This window comes from Phodopus roborovskii, unplaced genomic scaffold (assembly GCF_943737965.1).
Source record: "Phodopus roborovskii unplaced genomic scaffold, PHOROB, whole genome shotgun sequence".
Taxonomy (NCBI): Eukaryota; Metazoa; Chordata; class Mammalia; order Rodentia; family Cricetidae; genus Phodopus; species Phodopus roborovskii.
The window spans coordinates 34,327,471-34,353,449 of record NW_026126480.1 but is presented as its reverse complement, the minus strand read 5'-3'; the positions used below and the strand labels follow the sequence as shown (position 1 = coordinate 34,353,449).

The 25,979-nt window shown below is 46.8% G+C and overlaps 1 protein-coding gene across 3 annotated transcripts in view; it reads right to left on the bottom strand.

Annotated features, from left to right (window-relative positions):
- The window catches only part of Katnip (katanin interacting protein), a 165,695-nt gene that overhangs the window by 79,585 nt on the left and 60,131 nt on the right, over nt 1-25,979 (bottom strand). For 2 of the 3 annotated variants that reach the window (XM_051192908.1, XM_051192910.1), the window contains one exon: nt 17,405-17,536. The exons of the other annotated variant lie outside the window; for it this stretch is intronic. In XM_051192908.1, coding sequence (XP_051048865.1) covers nt 17,405-17,536 — 132 coding nt within the window. The remainder of the gene's footprint in view (nt 1-17,404; nt 17,537-25,979) is intronic. 3 annotated transcript variants of the gene reach the window in all.

Sequence of the window (25,979 nt, the reverse complement as noted above, 5' to 3'; positions counted from 1 at the left end):
TCAAATATTGTACAGGGGAAGGGGAGATGGCTTAACAGATAAAGTGCTTGCCATGTAACATGTGAACTGGAGTTTGGATCCAAAAATCAACATAAAAGCTGGGCAGGCAAGGTAGCCAACTATGCATGTAGGAGGCAGAGAAAGGGAATCACCAGGACAAGATAGCTAGCTAGACTAGACTGGCCAGAATCAATGAGCTCTGGGTTCAGAGAGAGACTCTGCTTCAATGAACAAGATGGAGAATGACCAAGGAAAACACTGACTGACAACTTTTGGCCTATACACACCTACCCACACAGGTGCACACATACTCATTTATATATACCCCCCTCTCACACACACAGATATACATACATACACACACATACATGTGTGAGCCCACACATGTGAACATGCACACATACATGCATATATATACATGACACATGTGTATATACTCACACACACACACACACACGTACCTTCACACACGAGCCTCCACATGTTTGAACATGCATACATACATTCACATACATAACACAAACATACACATGCAAAAAAAACCCCACGAAGATTGTAAAATATTTTTCCTTCTCTGGTGTCCTCTGCCATCCCTGGATTTTCACTGACTAATTTATCTTCCATGCTAGATATTGATGAAGTATCCTAATGTTCTGTCTGCTAGCCCACCACCAAAGGCAAGTCAATGTGTCTTAAGGAGCAGGGTGGCAAGGAGAAAGACCAGCGTGTCAAAAAGCATGAGGTCTAAGAGCCTGTTGGGCCTGACCTAATGAGGAGCCCCAGACAAGCCTCTCAGCATCACACATCTCAGCATCCAATCCGGAGCCTGTGCAGAGCAGGGCTGGCTGAGGGATCTGGAGATGGGAAGCTGGACAGAAACCAAATGAGACTGCTGCTCAAGAGCAGCTGCTCAAGAACGGTTGGAAACTTCTGAGAGACACAGAGCATCTTCCTGGAGAACTGGAGACACAGAGAGACACAAACCAAATATGGGCAGCACAACTCAGCAGAAGCCTGCTGTGATCTGGTTTCTGGGCACACCTGTGTGTGCATACAACTGAGTCAGCCAGGATCAAGCAAGAAGAAGCCCGGCAGCATGCAGTTGCAGCTGCTTTAGGGGTGCCCATGAAGCCAACTTGTGGGCTTAGGGGCAGGACGGCAGAGCACGCTCCAAAAAAGAAACTATCCCAAGGTCGACAGGGAATTTACCATCTGAGGAGAAGCCAAGGTCCCCAGCTTACAGATCATGTAGCAGCCACTCTAATGCCCTGATCCCCTCTCCTGAAGTCAGAAGAAACCAAATAGCACAGGGAGAAATAACAGGACAACCAAGAAGGGACAGAAGTTCTGGTGACTAAGTCCTTTGAAAGACAGGCACCAAACCTGATTAATTTAAGAAAGGACGGAAACCCAAGAACAGAGAGTTTGGCAGGAGAGGTGGAAGCTGACTTTAGAAGCTGGGAGCCTGTCATCCCCACAGAGGCGCCTGGGGAACTCATCCATGAAAAAGAAGCAGCTAGCAATCTTACAACTTTTAATTTCAGCATTAACATTTTAGAAAGATAAATTAAGTCAAGAAGAGCACCAAAGGGTGACTAATTAAGTATGCTAGAAATCATGCCAAGTGACTTCATAAAAATACAGTGCCCTAAAGACAAAAGAAAAGCACCACACAAATCTACTAGGTGGAGAGGTCTAGACAATATTGTCCAAATCAAGATCTAGAGGATGAACACTCAGATGGACTCTGTCTTCATTTTTAAACATTTATGTGTATGGGTGTTTGCCTGCATATATGTCTGTGCACCACATGTGTGTAGTGCCTGTGGAAGCCAGAGAAAGCATCGGATCCCCTGGGACTAGAGTTATACAGATAGTTGTGAGCTGCCATGTGGGTTTTGGGAATCGAGCCGAGGTCCTTTACAAGAGCAGCCAATGCTCTTAACAACTGGGCTATCTCTCAAGCCCTCTCACCTACCTTTAATGGGCAAAGACACTGACACTAATATATTCATATAGATGAAGTCCACGAAGAATCATCTTGATACCATCATAGACAAAAAGACAAGAATTTAACAGATAATGTAAAGCTAAACAGATAGAAGAAAATGGACACATTTGTGAAAATCAGCCTGATGAAATAGACCAGTAGAAGACTTATGGCAGGAGCTGGTTAGTGAGTATTCCTAGGAAGACTTATTCAAGATACAAATGCTGGGCTGGGGCTACAGCTGAGCAGTGGAGTGTTTGCCTTATATGCTGGAGGCCCTGAGTCTAACCTCAGAACCACAAACTCTAAGCACTTCATCCTCCTTCAGATCTTACTCAGAATCTCTAGGTATGTGAGAGGATATGTGGACTTGTGTGCACATATGCATGTGGGTAGGTCTGGGATCAGTTCTGAGTGTCATCCTTAATGACTCTCCACCTTCCTTTCTGAGCAGGGTCTCTCACTGAACCTCGAGCTCACTGATTAGTCTAGCTGGCCAGTGAGCCTCACAGATGTCCTTGCCTCAGCCTCCCAAGTGATGACAACAAGCTTTTTACAGGCTCAGAGCTCACATTTTTAATAGCGCTCTTGGTGTTCTGTTGTAGACAGTTGAAGACCAGATTTTTAAGACTTAACAAGTTAAATACACTATTAGCAATCTGTAGTAATCACTTTCTATTGCTGTGATAAAGCACCATGACCAAGACAGCTTACATAGGAAGGGCTTATTTGGGTTATGGTTCCAGAGGAACAAGAGTTCATCACCATTGTGACAGGGAGACATGGAAGCTGACAGCATTGCAGCTAGAACAGCAAGCTGAGAGCTCACATCTTGACCACTAACATGAAGAAGACAGACAGAGAGAGAAAGAGAGAGAGAGACAGACAGACAGATAGAGACTCACTAGGAATCACACAAGTCTTCAAACTCTCAAAGCCCACCTCTAATGACATACTTCCTTCAAGAGTCTTCCCAGACAGCGCCACCAACTGGGACCCAGCATCCAAGTACATGAGCCTATGGGGAACATTCTCATTCAAATCACCACACAGCATGATTGAATTTAATAGATATACTAAGAACTTTACACCAAAAAGAGAATGATTGTTCTTTTGAAATATCAAAGAGGACTCATAAAGATGAAGTGGTGGCCACAATTCAGACTTCAGCAACTTCCAAACCAGGAAATCAAACAAGCTACCCTAATGCAGCCAATTGGAGACTAACATGAAAGACAAAATCAGAAAACAAAATCCACTTACTCAGAATGTCTAGAAAGCCTTTTAAACTGAGAGGAGGAAGACTCCTGCAAACCCTAAGTTTATTAGAAACAAACGATAGCAGCAGCACTACAGTGAGGTAGGCAGGATGACAACAGAGCTATGCTTAGAGGTAACTCAACCTTTTCGCCTACAGAGCAGAGAACAGGGCTGTGATGGTTTGAATGAGAATGATCCCATAGGTTCATATATTTGAGTGTTTAGTCACCGAAGAGTGGCACTGTTTGAGAAGGGGTAGAAAGTGTGGCCTTGTTGGAGTAGCTGAAGTGTATCACTGGGGGGTGACACACTTGGGCTTTCAAAAGCCCAAGCCTGGCCCATTGTCACAGTCTCTATCAGGCTGTAGGCCAGAATATAGTTCTTAGCTGCTACTCCAGTGCCGTTCATACCACCAAGCTCCCTGCCATGATGATAATGGACCAACCTCTGAAACTGTAAGCCAGCCCCCAATTAAATGCTTTCTTTCATAAAAGGTGTCTTAGTCATGGTGTCCCTTCACAGCAGTAGAACAGTGACTAAGACAAGGGCTGAGGGTAGGTGAACAATGAACTTGTAGATCTGGTTAATAGGAGTAGGGAGGGGTAGGAATCTTGAAAAACTAAATAAAGCCAAATGTGTGGGGAAGGAAGAAGTAAAGGCTAAAATGACATTAAATAGAAACAAATGAGTAAACAGACAGATGACTGAATGGGGTACACATGGCCCAATCCAGCTAAAAGCAGAGCCCTTTTCAGGTTCACTTCTATATTGTTTGAATCTTCTTAACAAGAAAGAACTTATGCATTAACAGTTACATCAAATGACAGAAAAGGATGCAAAATACTTCAGAAATTCTAAATAGTCTATACTTGTGAGGCATAAGCCAGACCACTTATACCATTATTGACTGGGAGGCCACTCTTTTATTGTTGGTAAATTGGAAAAGCTGCTTTAGTGACCACATTCCACCTGGCAGTTTCATTTGCATAAACCTGTATGGGTGCTGGGTGGTCATGTGGCCCCTTCTGGATGCCCCATTAGTGCCAGCTCAGCTAGCTGTGCATGTGCACTCAAGCTCAGCATTGCACCAGCCCTGCCCTGCTGGCCTCTTGCTGCTGCCCCACTGGCTCAGGGCCTACTAAAGCCACTGGCCAGTCTGTGCTTCATCCTGAGCTGTCTGTCTGGGTATCTCTGGTTGCCCTAATGGTCCTGGGTAGCACAGAGGCTAATTCTAGTGCTACTAGGAGAAAAAATCCTTCTCTTTCACCAAACTGTCAAAGCTTTCAGTTTAAAATGGAAGTTAGAAGTTGGTGTTGCAAGAGCTAAATCTGGCCAGTAGTTGTTTGGAACATAGGAAATTATGAATTAATTATCACCAAAAAATGGAAGATATCTGGGTTTGGAGCAGTGACTCAATGGTTAAAAGCACTGGCTGCTCTTTCAGAGGACTTGGGTCCAATTCCCAGCATCCACGTGGCTCCTCATAATTCTCTGGAACTCCAGTTCCAGGGAATCCAGTTTCCTTTCGGTCTCTGAGGGCACTGCTCATATGTGTTGCACAGACATAACATTCAGGCAAAACACCTATATACATAAAATAAAAATAAAAATTTTTTATAAAATTAAACACCTCTTGCCAGCTACCTAGCTTCAGTTAAAACCAGAGAAAGCTTGACTCCAATTGGTCCTTGCATTTATTTCATGGTGACAGCTAACTGTAGCTGTCCTTGGCAGTCCCCACCACTTCTTCCATGCCTTGATTGTGAGTTATGTGATTTAAAAGTTTTTAAAACAAAGTTAACTACATTTATTCATCCATTTGTGTGTCTGTGGGGAATGAGGGATACACACATGTATATGGAGGTTAAAAGACCACAATGCACGAGAGTCAGTTCTGTCCCTCCACCCTTAGGTCCCAGGAACCACACTCAGACAGTTGTCTTTACTGCTGGGCCATTTTGCTGGACCCTCTTTACTTACTCAGAGCTTAGAAAACAATGTCACCATAATTACACCAAGGCGATGCGATGTGACAGTGTGCCTCATGAACACTTGTGCCTACCCTTCCTCTTCTCGCTGACCCATTACTCAATTATTCAATTCCCTTGCTTATCAAAGATTTGTTTGCATATTAACTATGCCGGGCAGTTTTCTAAGGTCCAAAAGCACAGCTAGGCTTGCACACACCTTTATTCTTAGCACTCAGGAGGATCTCTGTGAGTTTGAGGCAAGCCTGGTCTACATAATGAGTTCCAGGACAGTCAGAGTTAAATGTCAAGACCCTGTTTGAAAAAAAGCAAAGCCCAACAAAGTCTAAAAGCATACACAGCAACAAGACAAAGCTGGGGTCTGGGAGTGGGAGGTGTGTTAGCCTGCCAGTGACCTATAGGACAACTCTCAGGCTGAGCCATGCCCTGTAAATAGCATGCCTTCTCTGCTGATAGGAAGTTTGGAATATGAGATGTTCTTCTGCAGGCTAGGAGCCTCAAGTTCAGAGATGGCAGAAAGAGGAGATACTTAATCCATCCCTTCATGTTGGAAAAGGAAATGGAACTCAAAAAAAAAAAAAAAAAGGTGACTTAGCCACAGCCACCCAGAAGGTTGATGACAGGCCAGCTACTCCCTCAGTGGGTCTCCATCGTGTGCTCTTGGGCCTCAGGGAAGCAGGAGACACACACAGCTGAATTGTCATTGACACCCAACATGTAGCAGAGGCAGACTGGGGGAAGCTTGACCTGCATTTTCAGGAAAAAAGTTTTCTAATTAAGGGTCAGACAGCAACAGTGGTGACCGCATGGGCCAGGTGGGTCAGCTGAAGCCTGGGGAGTGGAAGCTGCTCTGCTTACCCACCGCTGCAGCCCCTCCTTACCCTGAATTTCAGCACCTATTTTCCAGTTAAGAACTAATAAGGCCATTCCTACCCAACTCTACCTTGTTGGCACTGTTCTCCATCCCCTCTTCTGGTCTGAATTATGCTTTTCTTGTTTGTTTTATTTTCTTGTTTTTTGAGACAGGGTTCCTCTGTGTAACAGTCCTGGATGTCCTGGTATCTGTTCTGTAGACCAAATTGGCTTTGAACTAAAAGAAATCCATCTGCCTCTGCCTCCTGAGTGCTGAGATTAAAGTTGTTTGCCACCACTGCCTGGATGAATTGGGTTTCTGCATGTGATAAAAGTGCAAAAAACAAAATATATCTATTACCCTGGCACTTGGAGGCTGAAACAGCCAGATCTTAAGTTCAATGCCAGCCTCTATCAAGAGGCCAAACAGCAAAACTGAACTGTTTTGTGTGAAGATAATTATTTTGGGCTATCAGTGAACCCAGGCATCATGTGTGTGCTAAACATGTGCCTTACCCATCAGCACCACAACCCACTATGTTTAATTCAGCTTTGACCTTGCACAACATAAAGCAAGCTTCTTCCTCCAGATACACGCAAGTCCACCATGCCAAAAACCACCACATCTTGTATTTTATGTTCAACAAGGTGTTTTTCATCAATTACAACATTTCTGTCTCACAGAGAGCCACCACTCACACCCCCCACTCCCTTCCTTTTCCAAGAACTATCTTGTTTTTCCCTCTCCCGCCACCCTCTGAAAACTCACTTGTGTATGTTCTTTAAGATACCAGATCCCAGGAGCTGGAGAGATGATTTGGTTTGAGTCCCGGCATCCACATAGCAACTCATAACCACCTACATAACTCCAGTTCCAGGGATCCAACATCTTGTGCCTCTTTGTGGCTCTTCATGCATAATGCCTCCCCCCACCTCTACACACACACACACACACACACACACACACACACACACACAAATCTTTCAGGGAAAAGGTTTCCACATCCCTCTTATAAAACAGCAGCCAACCTGCCTAGACCAATTGGAACTGGACACAATCTTCCTCATGACTGGAGGTTCAATCTTTAAAACTTACTGAAGGTAGGGAGTGGTAGGACACTGTCTTAGATAAGGTTTCTGTTGCTGTGATGAAACATGACCAAGGCAACTTGGGGAGGAAAGGGTTTATTTAGTTTATACTTCCAGATGACAGTCCATCACTGAGGGAAGTCAAGAACTCAAAACCCTGGGTAGAAACCTGGAGGCAGGAGCTGATGCAGAGGCCATGGAGGAGTGCTACTTACTGACTTGCTCTCCATGGCTTTCTTTTAGAACCCACAGCAACCCCCCAGCCCAGGGATGGCACCACCCACCATTGGTTGGGTTCTCCTCCATCAATCACTAATTAAGAAAATGCCCTACAGGCTTGTCTACAGCCTGATCTTATAGACGTGTTTTCTTAATTGAGGTTCCCTCCTCTCAGATGACTTTAGCTTGTGTCATATTGACACAAAACTACCTAGCACAGACACACAGGTTATTCTAGTGCTCTGAAGGCTGAGGAAGGAGAATTGAGAGTTTGAAGCCAGTCTGGACTACATAGCCATATCCTGCCCTAACAAACAAGCAAATGAAACTGCTTTGAAATCTCTAAGATCTTGACATTATTATTCATCCCATGTGCAGGATAGTTTTATGTCAAGGACACAAGCTAAAGTCATCTGAGAGGAGGAAACCTCAGTTAAGAAAAATGCCTCCGTAAGATCTGGCTATTAGGGCAGACCTAGAGGGCATGTTCTTATTAGAGACTCATGTGGATCGGACCCAGCCCATTGTGGGTGGGGCCACCCCAGGCTGGTAGTAGTGGGTTCTATAAGAAAGCAGGTTGAGCAAGCAGGGAGTAGAGGTGGGGAAGCAAGCCAGTAAGCAGCATTCCTCCATGGCCTCTGCATCAACTCCTACCACCTCCAGGTTCCCATCTGGTTTGTTTGAGTTCCTGCTTTGGTTTCCCCTCAATGGACTGTGACCCTATATGTAAGCCAAATAAACCCTTTTCTCCCCAAGTTGCTATTGATCATAGTATTCCACCACAACAATAGTAACCCTGACTATTAGAACTTGTGTCTTTCCTTGTACCTTGGTTTCTCTTAGGGGTTGATCATTTTAGAGCCTGGAGACATAGCTCAGGGGTTAATAGCATATATATGACTGTTCTTCCAGAGGATCTGAGTTTGGTTCCCTGTGCTCACAGCCAACTGTACCTCCAGTTCTAGAGTGACCAAATGCCTCTAGCCTCCATGGGTACCTGTACTCACGTGCACATACCTACAAACAGGCTCACGTACATATGCATAATTAAGAATAAAATTTTAGAGGTGAAAAGAGGTGTCAATTTAAAACCAACAAGGTGGCCCAGAGGGTAAAGACACTTGTGGCACAAGCCTGAACTAAGTTTAATTCCCAGAACCCACCAGATAGAAGGACAGAACCAGCTCCCCAAAATTGTTCTCATTCTACACACACACACACACACACACACACACACCAAATAAGTATATAACAAATGTAAAAAAAAGGTTTACATGTTGATAATTTGGCCTTTTAACTATGGTTTTAAATATGTTTGTCTTTTATAGTTCCTGTATCTGTGCCACAGAGCATCTCAAAGCTCATTCCTTCCTTTTGAGGTGGGTTCTAACCTACAGGCTCAGTTCCCAAGTACCAGGAGTTTCTGGGCTACGACCTGTGTGCAAATTTTGTCATCTTACAAATTAAGGCCCAACAGGGCTTTCAATCACTAGCATCATAACCTGTACACATCACACTGTCCTCTTAGAAGTGTGTTCTCCAGTAATGCTGCAATTACAGCCATGTGAGGAGCTGTAGAAAGGGGATCTGAGCCCAGGCCCAGGATCAGAACCCACCTCTGTGGGAAGGCACAGGGAACTAGTGGCTTTGCACATTGTTTACTCTTTACTTGGAACTAACTGTAGGTTTTCCATCTCACTGGGGAGGAACTCAGGCACTCCCTTCAGTGCAGCAGACATCACAATGGGGAGAGGACTTGGATGGGGTGCCACTGTGCCCCTGTCTGTCTTCTTACTTCCATCACCCTTCCCTTCACAGGGACTTGGTTCTGATAAAGCAGAACAAGTAAGGTGTGTGTGTGTGTGTGTGTGTGTGTGTGTGTGTGTGTGTGTGTGTGTGTCTGTCTGTCTGTCTGTCTGTCTGTGTTGGGGGTGTGATGAGAAGTGGTTCTTGCCACAGTATTGATATGGAGGGCAAGGTAGAGGGCAACCTCGAGTCATTGCCTCACACCTTGCTTGAAACAGGCTGTTGTTTACTGTTGTGTATGCCAGGCTAGCTGAGGAGCTTCTGGGAGTCTCCCGTGTCAGCCCCCACCTCTCAGTAGGCACACTGGCTACCTCAACTGGCTTTACATTTATTCTGGGAATTCTAACTCAGGTCCTCATGCTTGTGTGGCAAGTGTGTCACCCACTGAGCAATCTTCCCAGCCCTAGCTTTTTAATTTTTTAAAACATTTTGAAAAATGTAAAATCCACAATTTATCAAACTAGTATAATGGGCACTCAGATATCTTTCGCCTACTTTCACCAACTGTTATCATTCTGCCACCCACATTAAGTACAGTCTTTATTTTGTTGTGTTTGTAACACTGTGACCCTCTCTTCTGTCTTCTACACGTTGCACATGTCTCTTAAGAATAAGAATGTCTTCCTAGGGGCTGGAGAGATGGCTCAGTGGTTAAGAGCACTAGCTTCTCTTCCAGAGGATCTGGGTTCCATTCCTAGCACCCATTTAGTGGCTCACAAGCTCACAAGTATGTAACTCCAGTTCCGGGGAATCCAACAACCTCTTCTAGCCTCCACAGGCACAAAGCATGCATAGTTAGTCTTCATGCAGGCAGAATACATACATACATACATACATACATACATACATACATACATATATAGAGAGAGAATAAATAAATCTTTTTTAAAAGGAAAGAAAAAAGGATATTTTCTGAAAAGACTACAGTTTTAAAGAAATCAGATTCAGGAAATTTAACATCAATCCAATATTGTGACATCTATAATGTCATCTATTTTCAAATTTATTAACTCCTCAAATTTGGCAATTACCAACTTACCCCCAAAACTCAACAGTCCCTCCCAGACCCAGGATCTCACTGCACACGACTGTGGTGCATGCCTCTACTTTTCTTTAACCTAGAGCACTCCTTGCCTTTACTTGTCTCTCTTGCCTCAGATGTTTTTCAAGACTCTAGTACAGCTGTTTGTAGAGCAGCCCTCCTTTCAGATTTGCCTGACTGAGCCTCATTTGATTTTGGCATTTCTCACTACTATTCTCAGCTGTGCACTCACAGAGAGAGATTCAACTAAGAGGAATTTCTCTCTATCGCTGTGGGAAGCGCCACAAAGCAGCACTGATGGGTGGCCCTGCTGCATACCTGGCTCCCAGGCTCAGCATCAATAACAGCCACAACAGCTGATGGCACCTTCTGGAGCAGAACCAGCCCAACGCAGTTCCTGGCCTGTGACTGCACCTCCACAGTCCAAGAAGAGTCCCAGGCCCCAGCATTCAGTACAGGTCTCTCTGTTCCTTAGTTTCTTCAAATCCCTAGCACCCAGCTCACAGACTGTAATGGACTTTACAACTTCAACTAGTGTGCTACTCAGTGCTTATGCAGTGTGAGCTCTGTCACTTCAAAATCCACCCTGAGCTCAAACTTCTCCAGTGCTATCTGAGATGTTTGATGGGTGCACCAAAGGGGTGGTGTGTGTGTATGTGTGCTTTATAGGTGTATACACAGTCATGCACATATATGTAGAAGTCAGAGATTGACACTGGGTGTCTTCCTCAGTCACTCTCATATTTCTTTAGACAGTGTCTCTCACTGAACCTGAAGCTCATTCATTTCGCTTCAGCACTGGGGTTACAAATGAGAACACCGTGCCTCACTTTTTACATGGTTGCTGGGGATCTGAACTCAAATTTTCATTCTTGTGCAGTGAGCACTCTACAAACTGAAACATCTCCACAGCCAACAGAGGCTTTTATGCTAATGCAATCCTGCCATTCAGCTGGGTCATTTCCAGACTCACTCAGGAGCTCTGCTGAGTGAGTTCAAAGTCCATCTTACCACTACATCCTGAATCATTAAGAGACTCCTGTCTCTGTCCCTGCTGCAGGGGTGGGGTGGGAGAGCATTAGGATGTCCCTGAGTGTTCAAAAAGGAGGAAAGGAAATTTGCAGGGCTTGGAGCTGGTGGGAGAATTGGACCCTAGGCATAAGCACAGAGATCCTGCATGACACCAGCACCTCTGTCTGAATGTGTGGGGGTCTTGCTCTTTTGCTGCTCTTCCTGCCTCTCCTAACCACTACCTTCTGCTCTCACTCCCACAGCTGATCTGAGCCTACCCTTTCCATCTGTTAAAACTGCTGAAGACACAGCTAGGATGTGGCCAAGCCAGTACTCTCCAAACAGTGCTCTAAGCCAATGGTTGAGTGAGTTACCAATGTGGAAAGATAGCCATGTTGTGTTGTGAAGTCAAAAAATGTGGAATTATCAAATAGGATGGATGACAAAACCCCAGTTATGATAAATTAGCAATACAAAATATGGGAGAAAATCCTAGCTACTTGGAAGGCAGAGGCAGGAGGATTGCAAGGTAAAGGCCTGCTTGGCTACAGAGTGAGTTCAAAGCCAACCTGTCAAGGCCCTGTCTTAAAATTAAAAAAAAAAAAGAAAAATGGCTGGGATTATAGCTCAGGAAGGTGCTTTTTGTTCAACCCTGCATACCACCAAAATCTAATAAGAACAAATGAAACAATAACCTTGCTCAAAGATTGTGGTATCAGGAGTACCCATGCAACACACTTCCCCTGCAGGCCAGCCCTCACTTGTAAGTCTCATTGTTGAAGAGGCCTGCTATAACTCCTGGTGCCGTGGGGCAGCCTTTCGATGTCAGCACATTGAAGTAACAAAGACACTACACTGTAACTGTGGGGGTAAAATCTTTACCTTACTGTAGGACCCAACTGTGATGGTTGGTTCTGTCAATCTGACACAACCTAGAATCACCTGGGGAGTGTGTCAATGATCTAGTGTCTAGATCAAGCTGGCCCGAGGACATGCCTTGATTGTATTAATTGAAATGGGAAGAACTACTCACTGTGGGTAGCACCATTCCCTACTACAGGGACCCTCAACTGTGTAAGGTGGAGAAAGAGAGCTGAGTACTAAAGAGAGCAGGAATTCATTCACTGCTCACTGCTCTTAACTGAATGTAATGAGACTTGCTGCTCAAGTTCCTGCCACCTTGATATCCCTGCTATTGACAGTCTGTAACTCAAAATTCTCACCTAAATTAACCCTTTCTTCCTTAAACTGTTTTTGTCAGGGAACTTTATCATAGAAACAGAAATGAAACATATGCAATGGAAAGAAAAGCTGTGAGGGCCTTCTGAAAGCTGTCCCAGTAGTTATGCCTTCGTGGGGCTCTTAAAACAGGGCCCAGTGATCACTAAATTAGGAAGTCTCTCCCAAGATTGAGAGCCTCCCTTCACACACAAGGGACAGGGCATCTATATGCAGTCTGGATAGTGATGCTCAGGATTGCAGGATTCTAAAGAGACTTTGGGGATGGAGAGATGGCTCAGTGGGTAAAGGTTCTGGCCTGGTACAAGCCTGAGCCTGTGATCAGTCCTTAGACCCCATGCTGAAGGAGAGAACTGACTCCCGAAAGCTGACCTCTGACCTCCACATGTGTGTACAGTGGTGCATGTGTGCTCCCCCAACACAAATAATAATAAATAAAAATTTTAGATTTAAACTATAAGTTTTTGTCTATTATTAGACATTTTGGGTTCATTCTTGAGTCCTAAAGAAGCTACTTCCTCAAATGGAGACTTAGTTACCCATGGCAGCACACATACATACCATGCATGGGTCCAGGCACTAGGTTTGAAATCTCCAGAAAGAGTTACCCTCTGTTTGTTGGAGTTGGAAAACTGCTCTGAACCTTATGAAGGCATGTCCAACATAAGGAAAATTGTCTCCACCACAGTGCCCTAACCTACCATCCTGACTCACAGCTGCTCCTTCGAACCTCCCCTACTTCCTTTCTCCTGCCTCACCTTGGGCCTTTGCATTCTCTGTTCCCTGTGCCTGGGACACTGCCCCGCAGGCTCACTTCACACTCCTGGGAGTCCCACTTCATTACTGCATCATCAGAGGCCATGCCTCATTATGAAACAGAAACTCTGCTTGGCTGTTTCCACAAGCCCTGTCACCTCCTGACACACTATATGCTTTTATACTTGGATGTTTGTTTGTTTTTTACTAGCCAGAGGGGTGGTGGCACACGCTTTAATCCCAGAACCCAGGAGGCAAAGGCAGGTGGATCTCTGTGAAATTGAGGTTAGCCTGCTCTACAAAACAAGTTCCAGGACAGCCAGGGCTACACAGAGAAACCCTGTCCTGAAAAACTAAAGACCAAACCAAACCAAAACAAAACAAAATGATTGTTTTTAAAGTAATGAAATCCCCAATTCAGATAATAACACGGAATCTCCTGATTGCATCAGTGTCAACTACTAATTCGATCTTCCCACAGTGCCGTGCAATGCAGCACGCGGGGGCTGATACAGCACGCCTCCAGCATGCCAGCCTGTGAACTCAAAGCCACCAAGAAACTGAAGTTCACAGGATATGATGGAAGGCAAAAGGCTGGCATGTTCCAACAGCAAAGGTGAGGTACACAGCCTCTATGCAGAGGAGGGTTCCTTCTGCTCCAGCTCAGGCCGCCCTTTCTTCGTGCCAAGCTGGGTATATTTAGCCAGGCCCTGAGTTTCTCTGTCCCTGTGCAGATGGCATCTCTCAATGCTTCTTTCTGCTGTGGCAGGCAAGTAAGCCACTGCTTCTCCCTCTCCTTTTGCAGGGAAATAACTCCAAGGGGAAATTGACTGTGAAGCCTTAAGGAGAGCCCTCTCAAGATGTCGGGGGGGGGGGGGGAAGGCAAGAAAGAAATATAATCAGGAGCTCACAGTGGGGAACATAAAGTGCTGGCAGAGCAGCAGGGGCTGCAACTGAGCATGTGCATGAGGAATGTGGCTAATACTGAGGGCAGGAGAAGCCTGGGAGGGATGCTGCTGTCCAGAGTGCACAGTGCTGGGAGCTTGCCAAAGAGGAACAAGGTATTCATTTAACAGAAGGTGCCAGGTGCTTCCCCATGGGAAAACAACTCTGATCTCCAGCTCAAAGGGCACACAGCACTCTGGGACATGGTGTGTGGGTAGGACTATAACAGACTGAACATGGCTAAGATCCAGCTGAAAGAAAATGAAGGTTTCTTTTGTACAGATTGATCCCAATCAAGGGACTGGTGGTGGGTTCGAAAGCAAATGGTGAGCCCGGTGTGTGGTGGTTCTAGTAGAAGGGTCTTGGATTCGAGGCTAGCTGGGACTACATAAAAAGGAAAGGGGAGAAGGGGGAGAAGAGAAAAAAGAAACGTTGGGGAAGGCTCAGTGGGTAAAGATGTGAGTTGTGTAAACCTGATGATCCCCCACATAAAGGGGGAAAGAGAATTGAGTTCATAATGTTGACTTCTGACCTCCAATATGAGCTGCAGGACACACACACACACACACACACACACACACACACACACACACACACACACACACACTAAAAAATATTAAAAGAAAGAAAAAGAAAACAAAATCCATGTGTGTAATGTGTGCAAGTGTACAGACTCCTTTCAGGCAGCATGGGAGACAGCATGGCCCCGGTTCCTTCTCTGTGTCTCCCTTTTGAGAAAATAAGGAACAGCAAACACAGAACAGAGGTCAAAGTGGGTTTCCCAGATCCTGTCTCCTTCTGTCATTAGACGCTGAAGGCCCTGGCTGAGACTATGAATATCTGCAGGTAGGCAGTGAGTTCAGAATGGGTCACGGTCTGCTTAGCAGCTTGACTTTCACCTGCAATCTCTACAGAATTTTTCTTCTGTGTACCATGGAGAGATGATGTATTTGTGCTTTTTTTTTTTTTTTTTTTTTTTTTAAAGATTTATTTATTACATATATAGTGTTCTGACTGCATGTATGCCTGCACGCCAGAAGAGGGCACCAGATTTTATCATAGATGGTTATGAGCTACCATGTGGTCCCTGGAAACTGAATTTAGGACTTCTGGTTAAGAACACTGGATGCTCTTAACCTGAGTGATCTCTCCAGCCCCTGTATTCATTCATTTTAATCATAAAACGTGTCCTCTTAGAACTGTGGTTCTCAATCTTTCTAATGATGTAACCCTTTTAATACAGTTCCTTACGTTGTGGTGATCCCCAACTATAAATTATTTTTATTATTACTTCATAATTGTAATTTTGCTATTGTTGTGAATTGTAATATAAACACCTGATATTTAGGATATTTGATATATAACCCCTGTGAAAAGGTCGTTTAACCCCCAAAGGGGTCATGGCCCATAGGTTGAGAATAGTTGTCTTTGAACAAATTCCACTTTTCAAACTCCATTCCCACACTCCAGCCAAGGTCCACTATGCCCCTCCTAGTCCACTCCATTGTCTCCTTATTTAATGTCTCAACTCATCCCATGTACTCCTGCTCACACAGGACTGGCATAATGCTCCTGGAAGACCAGCCTCGAGCATAGACAGTTTCCTCTTCACATTGCTGCCTGCCCATGTGTCCAGCCTCCCCGTCAGCATCATGCTGTTCATCTGCCTCTTCTGATTTTATTTATTTACACTATGATTACTTTAGAATGAGTTTCCCTAAGTAGCACAGGCTGGCCTTGCTCAGGACCTTCCTGCTTTGTCTCTGAGCAGTGCAACTATAAATGTACACCGCCATGCCTAGCTCCCTCTTCTGTTTCCTTCAGAGAACTTGTTGATACCCGAAATCTTACTTCATTCGGCATTTTTCTGCTCGCTTGGAACATGCATTGGTTAAGAACAGGCACTTCATGTGCTTCGTTGATTTCCATGTTTATGGTGCTAGGAACATAGACCAAGGCTCACGAATGTACTGTCAGGAAACACTTGTGGAAGGTGAGTCTGGAGCATACTATTTATTACTGGAAATGGGATGGTGATCTGGAGAAGGGAGAGCGAGTGTGCACTGACCCCCATCAGCTGTGATACAAACACGGCTGTAAGCTGCAGAAACCCAGGCCTCTGGGTGCACCATGGGTGGTCTGCTGCCTGTTGTCACTGAGACACAGAATGCCTTACAGGCCTATGCACACATATACATGCAGGTGGAGTGTCAGTCTCTGCCTGACCTCAGCCCCTTCAGATGCTTTTCTGGCATTTATGGCCAGAGACACATTCTATTCTTTTCTAGAAACCCTCCTCAGCTAAGTTACTCTTCTCTGCCAGGCCTGACCTGTTTCAGAATATTACTTTAACTATGTAAAGATGTGTTACATTTATGTTGCATTTGTTTAACTATGTAAAGATGTGTTGCTGTTTCACCTTGCCTGCCTAAGACACCTGATTGGTCTAATAAAAAGCTGAACAGCCAATAGCAAGGCAGTAGAGGGATGGGGGACTGGCAGGCAAAGAGAAAAAGTGGGGAGAGAGAAGGAGAGAACAATGAAGAAAGACAGGGAGACACCCAGGGACAGACAGCCAGGCAGCTGCCAGCCAGCAAGACACAGAGTAGGTAACAAGAAAGAATGAAAGGTAAAAAGCCTTGAGGCAAAATGCAGAAGACGAGAGACAGGTTATGTTATAAGAACTAGCAAGAAATGAGCCTAAGCTAAGGCCAAGCATTCATGATTAACATTAATTCTGTGTCATGATTTGGGAGCTGGTTGGTGGCCCAAAAGAAAGCCTGCTATACCAGTCTCCCTTCTTAGCCCTTTTCCATTTAGAGTGCCTGGATGCTAACTGACCCATGAACACAGATGTGGGCCCATGCTCTATGTATCAGACTGTGCGAGATGAGGGCGGGCAAGATGGCTGGCTCAGCAGGTAAAAGTGCCTGCTATATAAGCCTGGCGACCTGAGTTCAATCCCAGAAACCCACAGGAAGAAAGAAATGACTCCTCAGAATTGCCCTTTGACCTCCACATGTGCTTCTCTCTCTCTCTCTCACTCACACACACACACACACACACACACACACACACACACACACACACACACTTTTTTAATGTGTGAGATGTGGTAGGAAGAATAATGGTCAGAGTAGGTGTTGTAAAGAACACTGTACCAGGCCCCAGTTTTATGGGAGCCCCGAGTTTGAGGCCAGCCCCTACCTGTATATGGTCCACAGTGGCATCCTTGGCCTTGCCAGCCACATCCTTAGGTAACTCAAAATCTTCTGAACAATCCAGAGGAGGTTCAATGTGGAGCCGAGGGCCAGCTTCAGTTCTGATCTGCACGGATTTCTGGACACAGAATTCAGAGTGTTGAAATGAGAACAGATACCATTCTGCTCAAGGACAGCTGCCCACGAGAACAGGCAGGGTACTGTCCCTGAGGAGGACAGGATTTTGATTTATCTATTTATTATAAGATCAGGTCTCTTTAGCCTCCTGAGTACTGGAATTATCACAGTGGCCACTATCCCTAGCTCAGCAGTTATGGCTTCTCAGGGTCATACCACCCCTGCTTGTTTCTTCCTTATACTTGCAAAGCATGTAGTAAAAATTTTCAGAAATTTTATAGGTGTTAGGCTTTTCCCAAAGGGCCTTGTGAGTTAACCGACCCTGTGTTTGGGAAAACCTGGCTGATACACCATAGGTATGCTAAAGTGAAATGGACAGCATGCTTGCAAAGCTCTTTGGACTACACAAACTGCCCTTGCTGCAGCCTCCCTTCTTTCAAGACTTCTTTGCATCTTTCTATACCTGTGCCAGGTTTGGAAGAACTCCAGAACTCTATTTCCCTTTCTTCCCCAGTGCTCATGTAGCAGGTGTGCATAGCAACCCCTCACACACACACACACACACACACACACACACACACACACACACACACACACACACACCTACCTCACCCTTGTACAGCTAGGAAGGACCAAAGGGTCCATATGAACAATAAAAGGTATGGGTCACAGGGAATGATGTGAGTGCCCATGCCCAGCTCAGCTCTAGCATTCTAAATTAGCAAGGAGATGCTCTCCTGCTGCCCCCAGATGTTGCAACATCAGACCACATAGAAAGCTTTTACCACTTGTGATTTTTTTTATCCTGGTTAGAGTGGGCTGAATTGGTGACACAAAGAGGGCCAGCAGAGGCAGTGACAGCTGCAACCAGTGGCAAAAAAAAAAAAAAAAAAAAAAAAAAAAAAAAGCAGCTAGAGGGTTCCAGAGAGTGGGTAGGGCAGAGTGGAATTGGGGAGGTGACTGAGGACAGTGCAGTGTGGAGAAGAAATAGCAGGCTGTGAGCCAAGGCTATGAAGGCACAAACAGCAGGCCTTGGTTTCTAGAAGAGCTCTTGGAAGCTGCCAACCCTGAAAACTCATGGTCTTGAGAGCTATACCACTAGCCATGATAGCCACTGAGACTCCCACATGGCTGGCTGCAGAGCTTGAACACATGCTACTGCCTGACTGATTAGAGCTCAGGGTCTCACTGGCTTCTGAGTGCCTGGCTACTGGCAATGCGCACGCAGAATCAGGAGCCTCTCACCTGAGCTCCGAGAGCTGCCTCTGACTTCTGAGACCTGGAGCCGTAAATCTCTGACTCTCAGGGCTCTGCGTCTGTCAGTCCAGCCTGCAAGCCTGCCTGTCTGTCCTGTCTTTTGCCCTCTGGAGAAGCATCTTAGTTCTCCCTCAGGCCCAAGACTGCCATACTAGAAGCTACTCCCCACTCACTCATGTTTTCTACCTGAGTAGAACAAAAGGACTCAGTCAGCTGACAGGTGACATCTGCTGTCACATCATTCAAGCCACTGTTAGCAAGCCCAGGTCTTACTTGACACACTCAGCATGCAAGGCTCCTACACTAATCCCTGCACAGCTATCATATGTGACTGTTGAGCCAATCAGAGCCACTGCCAGGGACCTGTCAGTCCAGCTGAGCCCACAGAAACCCCTTCCTGTGTCTCTGTGGGCTTTTTGCCTCTCTGTCCTCAGTCTATGTGTGGCTCAATGGTGAGAATGGAGGAGGCAACTGTTTATGAGAGAAAGGAAGGTGTTCCAGTAGAGAAACACAAAGGGCCATTGGGTTATTTCTAATGCCTTGGGATGGTTCTCCACACATCCTCATTGTCCCACCTTCCTTCTTCACTCCAAAGCCTGGGGCTAGCTCTAGTTGTGGGTGGCTTCCTTCTAGACTTTGCAACTTTGTTCTTCTCTGCAGGCTAAGAAAGACATGGCATACTCTTCTCCAAGGACCACTCAGCAACATCTTAACACTGGGGCCTATTGGCCAGGAGAAGATGAGAGAAAAGGAAATGGCTGACCATAGACTTAAGGCAGGCCAAGCAGGAGGTAGCTGGGATCACCAGCCATCCAGACCCTTTAGGGCCTTCTGGTCCTTTCTCTAGAAAGGACAAGTCTTAGACCGGGGCTTTGTACTTCTGAATGCTGCCTGTGGACCTGTATGTAGTATTAGCCTTTTCCTCCCCTCTTTCCTAAAACTCCAGACAAGCCTGGACACACACTGCCTGTCTGCCCTGTCCTTTGCCTCTGGAGAAAGCACTGTCGTTCTTTCTTGGAAACTCCTGCCAGCCACTGATGCTGGTGGCTCTGGCAGAACTGAGTTCCTCCATCAGGGGACATAAGCCAGAGCAGCAGATACCACCTTCCTCTCCTGCCCACAATACCAAGAGATAGTTCCTAGGAAAAGGACAGAAGCAAGACTCAGGGCAGTATGAGGAGCTGCTGGGGGCCATCTTGGCACCCTGGGGCACAGGGACAGCCCACTTAAGAGGCAGAGATTGAGGCCTACCTGAAAGGAAGCTGGCAAGTGACAGCTTGGCTGGTCTCTGATTTGGCACATCCACAGAAGGAACTCAACATCTAGCAAGGAGCCAGGATCGTAGCCCTTCAGCAACTCCCCAGCCTCTCTCTCCCCAGCAGCTCAGCATAGCAGAGATTCCCAGTGATGCCCAGTATGCAAACATGGCTTTGTGGTCAGCCCTAAGGCCCTTAGTCAGCAAGCCCTCATGAAGCTCTAACCATGCTAAGTTCCAGACATCTGTGTCCTGCCCCTGAGTCCACTCAGCACCATAGTGAACACTGCAGAGTATGAAGCAACAGTGCTGGAATTAACTCTGTGGTCCAGAAAGTGCTCACAACACTGAGTGGGTGATTGGAGGGTAATAAATAGCCACCATCTGGCCTGCTCTCCCACCCTAGCCAGGGGAGCCTCCTCTGCCCACAACCTGGGGGATGGCCCCACCTACACCAAGACTGGCAGATTCCAACCCAGCCCCAGCCACATGCATGCTCCTGGCCTCCCACCTTCCACCTTGCATGGAAGGATGATGATGCTGCGTGCTGGCTCCTCGATTGGCATGCTGCTTTACCAGGAGTGGGTGTTTATGAGTGGCTGCTCTTTCCTGCCTACTTGCAAACCCAGACCCTGGCAGACCTTTGCAGTACCTATCCTGGAGGAGGATTTAAAAACCTCTCCACACAAACCTCCCAAAGCTGCTCACTTCAAGCTCAGCCCACACTCCACCCAGTTCATGCCCGGAGTTATTTGTGTGTCTTCTGCACCTCCTCATAAAGTGTTCTAAGAGGGTGCATTGAAATGTACTGTCAAACAAAAAGAACAAGCACAGGGGATGCCTTGCATGCTTGTACAGGTTGTGAGATATGTTAATGGCGCCCTCTAGAGGTGGAAGGGCTCTACTGAGCCCCCTCCACCCCCAAAAGCAGGCTGGGGTGAGGAGCTGGTCTTCTTTGATCAGCTCTATCCATGTTTGTCAGCTCTTGACATGTTCAGAGTCAGAAGGTAGCAACGGGACTCAGCTTCACAACCTCTAGAGGTGAGCTGTATTGTAGATGCTCATATGGCTACAGCAACCCAGGAAGCAGATATTGCAGTAAGGGACAGCCAAGGCCACTTTCATCCCACAGCAAACCTTCTGTGGAGACCTTTCCTGAGATTCTAACCCACAGTAAATCACTGGAAGGCCAATCCCTTCACTACCGATTTAATGCCGAGAGCCAGTGACGTTCATCAAAGCTGACAGCATTTTGGTAAACGGCGGCTCTGTTGATTAGGCCACTGTCTACCCAAGTATTACAAGGCTGAGGAAGCCATAAATCTTAATCCACTGATGGCGGCAGAGAGATCTAAGGCCCAGAAGCAGCAAGGAAAAGGCCAGCAGGAACGGATGCCAAGGCCGCTCCACAATAAGGTGGTGGCTTAAGAGGATGCTGCGTTCATCTGTTCAAGCTCCAGAGTCCCCATGTCCCACTACTGACCAGGCCATGACCAGCGTAAGTGATAGTGTGACCCCACTGGCCCTTTGTGGTGGGCTCTGCAGTGTAAGAGAAACCCTGAAACTGGGACAGATGCATAGTTCCAATCCTAGTGGGGTGGCTTTTAAAAATTAGCCACTGGCTACTGAGGACATTGTTACCTTAACTACCTGCCTTCCTCTGGTTATCCCCAAGGACAGGAGCATCATGGGTGGTTCTACAACCTCCTGGCTAAATGAGCTTCAGGCCTGTACTCCTGGGAAAGCCCTTTCTACTGCAGTAGCTAGGCACCAAAGTGCTTTCCACTTGCTGGTCTAGACTCAGAAGAAGGGAATGGACCCTGACGGAAGAGGCGGGACTGTCAGGAAGAAGGAAGACTGTCAGACTGGGACAAGGACGTGAGAAGTGAGGGAAGCCAGGAGCAGAGAGCAGCAGCTTGGGAGGTGCTGTCAGCAAGGCAAAGACCACACTAAGACAACTAAGTCCCAGCTCACCAGGCCGTGGCCAGCAGAAGTGGTAGCGGCAACACTGGCTCTTTGTGGTGGGCCCTGCAGAATAAAAGAAACCATTCCTGATAGGGTGGCTTTTAAGAACTGGCCACTGACTACTGGGGACCCTGCCACCTTAACTGCCTGCTTCCATCTGGCTACCCAAAGAAACAGCTGGGCATGGTGTCTCAAACCTGTATCCCAGCATGAGAGAGGTGCATACGGAGGGCCAAGACTTCAAGGACAGCCTCAACTACATGGTGAGTTCAAGGCCAGCTGGGCTCATTTCAACTTTTTAAAAAAGCAAATAAAGAATTAAAAATGCAAAGCTCCAGAAGCATGAGGTCAGAGACTGTGCCATCTCTCTTCTGTGGACCCTGAGACCTGTCTCTGGCACTTTCTCCTTTGGAGATACTGTCCCATAACTCCACTCTTAGGACCAGAGGATGTCAGTGAGCCTCTCATCCTGGTGACAGTAATAACATTGTAGTTAGCGGCACACCAAGGCTATTCTGCCCAACTCTAAATCCTAGACCATGAGTTGTATTCATGCCCCCACTCCCAGGCTGTTCAAGGCCAGGCAGGATTAGCACCTTGAGTCATATAGCCCACTCAGTCAGACCATACCAAGGCCAGCTACCACAACTACCACAGGCCACACAGCCTGAGTAACACAGATGAGCTAAGGCACTCAAATAGTTTCTTTTAGAAGTTTCAACTGATCCAGGAGTGAGAAACCGACCTGGAGTGGGGAGTGGGTCAGTGGAGCACTGAGTGGGACTGTAGGAAGGGGCAGAGAAGAGCTGTGTGGATTTAGGCACACAGAGTCTCTGCAAGCCCTGGGGTGGATAGGATGGTTCTATCTGCACACAGCAGCCAAGAGCTTTCCAAAGGCATCTTCTCCATCTTGGTGCTTCCTGGAGCCCTTCCACTCCGTCTGCTGTCCAGACTCCTCAGCCTGTGTGATCGGCCACACAACTGTGACTCGGGGCCCAATGCTTCCTCTCCATCATCATGCACTGACCACTGCTAACACCTTTCCATCACACTCTGCTGTGTCTTTCCAAGGAGATCACTCACTGATCCTCACACTCAGGAGTGCTCCAGGGCCCCTGGGCACCTCTGCCGTCTGCCACTGTCCCTCCTGCATGCACGGCTCTCTTTCATAGCACTTGCCATTTACCTGTTGGTCACTGCTGTCCCAGCCTGTCCCCCACTTCTACCTCCTGAGTTTCAGGGCAGCAGGGCTGGCTTGCTTTGCTTGTAGCTCACAACCCAGCATTAAGGATCCAAAACTTCAAGGTGTTCTATAAATAGCCAGGGCTGAGCAGAGGAGGTGAGGTCAGACATAAGGAGGAGGCAGCAGAAGAGACAAGTCAGCGGTCAGGAGAGACCACTGAGCAGTTGTGAGGACTGGAGTTTGGATTCCAGAACATGGAAGGTTTTCTGAGCAAAGGCACAGTGGAATGTGGTGGAGAGGTGTTAGCATCCTCCAGCTCCAAGGGGGCAGAGACAGGAGGCTATCTAGTACTTGCTGTGTTCCAGCCTAGCTGAGAAAATGCAAGTCCCGGATTCATTTAAAGAGGGACCTTGCCTCAAAGGGACAGGCCAAAGGGATAGAGGAGCAGAGCTGTGGCAGAACATTATTTTCAGGTGTGTGACTTTTGTTTATGCTGCACTTGATTAACTTTGTGAAGCTGTGATTCTTTGCCTGTCTAAAACACCTGGTGGTTTAATAAAGCCCTGAATGGCCAATAGCAAGGCAGGAGCAAGGATAGGCAGGGCTGGCAGGTAGAGAGAACCAATAGAAGGAGAACCAAGAAGAAGAGAGCAGCAAGAGAACAAGTAGGAGGATCAGGGGCCAGCGGGCCAGCCACCCAGCCAAGGAGTAAGAAGGAAAGTAAGATACACAGAATTAAGAAAGATAAAAGCGAAGAGGGAAAAGGGTTAATTTAAGATAAGAAAATCTGGCTAGAAACAAGCCAAGCTAAGACCAGGCACTCATAACTAAGAATAAGCTTCCATGTATGATATACTTGGGAGCTGGATGGTGGGTTGCTCAAAAAGAGTGAAAAGCTGAAAGAATAATTTAAAAAAATTAACATTTCATAGAGTTTGCACCTTCTTCTGGCCTCTGCCATCATGTATTCTTCCCATTCCCCCCACAAATAAAATATAAAATGTGTAAGTAGAAATGTGACAATGAAGAGCCTGGAAACCTCCAGACTGAGAAACTCAACCCTTCCATCAACCCCAACAATGAGCAACACTACCAATTCACCACCTCTGTGCCGGGCCTAGCAGAAACCTCCGCAGACACTGGCTACCTTCTGAGGCAGGTACCCTTATGGACCATCCTCTAGATGAAGAAGCGGACACCAAGAGGACGAGTGGCATAACCAGGGAGCTGCAAGCACTAACCTCAGTATAGCCTTGCTCTACACCCCACATGTGCTTTTCCAACAGCCTCAAGATGCTGTGACCATAATAAAGGCAAAGCTCAGTGAGGTCTATTACCAGCTCCAAAACACACACCAAAGAAGCAGCCCAAAGCTCATTCTCTTCCATTCCCAGGAACCACAAGTTCAAACACCCTGAAGAGCCAGGTGGGGAGAGAAGTATGGTAATAGAAACAGTACATAAGCCAAATGATGACATGACTTCTGCTCTGCCAAGGTGCTGGGACCCTGCGTGTGATATCAGTAGCCGGTCACTGAAGCTCCTCATGGCTCAGGGGCCGTGTGCAAAGGAGGTCCAGCCAATCACATTGCCCTAGACAGGGAGAACAGACGCAAGGAGGGGAGGAAAAGGGAGGGTCACTGCTATTTCTGAGCACTGTCCTGAATGTGACAGGCTTTTCAACTTCTTCCCACACAGGCCAGGCCACAGAACAGGGTCTGTCTAGGCATCCTAGAGGCTGTCCCCACTCTCCCAGTTGTCCTGGGCATCAAGTCTCCTGGAAGGCCAGGGCAGACAGCTGTGCAGTGTGGGCTGGAGGCCCCCCTCAAAGCTGGCCCAGCTCACTAGCCCCAGGACTAAGCACATACCACTCCCAGCCTGGCCAGCTTTCTACTCAAACAGCTGCCCCTATTGTTAGGCACTGAGTGACCCCTGACCGCTGCAGTGCAGAAGGGCAATTATAGCCGAGCGGCTTTGGCTTTAGGAGGCAAGGGGAAATTAGCCCTGATTAAGTCTTGTGAAGTGGGGAGCCACGGGAGAGATGAGAGGGATGCTAATTAATCTTAGGCCAAGTCTTTTAAATTGGACAGACTCTGGGGCCAGCCATTAAGTCACAGTCTAAGACACAAATATGGTTTGTGATAATAGGAAGCACTCCAAACAAGCAGACGAGCAGTGTGGAGTGAGGTAGGCAAGAAAGGCCTCATTAACAAGAAATTAACATTCATGGCTGGGGACAGACACAAGCGCCCAGGCTGGTGCCCTGTGGGCCTGCTCTTCAGACCTCAGCTTAAGCAGGCACAACTGCTTCCAATAAGCATAGGTATGAAGACCAAAGAGTCTGCAGCAACAGGCCCAATCCATACCCCAACCCAGCTTCTTCCCTTCGGGGTCCTGTGACCCAGGACAAGTGCTTTTGGCTTTCTGGGCCTCAATTTCTACAGCAGCACCTTGGGGACAAACATCAACCAATTGGGTTGCTGTGAAGACATGCTAGGTGGCAAGTACATGCAAACCTTTACTGCAGTCTACTATAAAACACAATGCCCAATTTCCCCCATACCCAGATTAGTAATGATAATGAGCCCCTGCCTAAGCCTCCCAATCTGTGTTGTATATGGTCCTTGAGGCCACCTGGCTGTGCAAAAGGTACAATAGGAGTTAAAAGCCCATGATTCAACCTCAGTACACACATAGCATAGAGTGACACTTGGGTATATAAGGCATCTCCATACAAAGCCAGAACCATCCACAAGGGACCATAGCAAGGTTTAGTTTGGAAAGA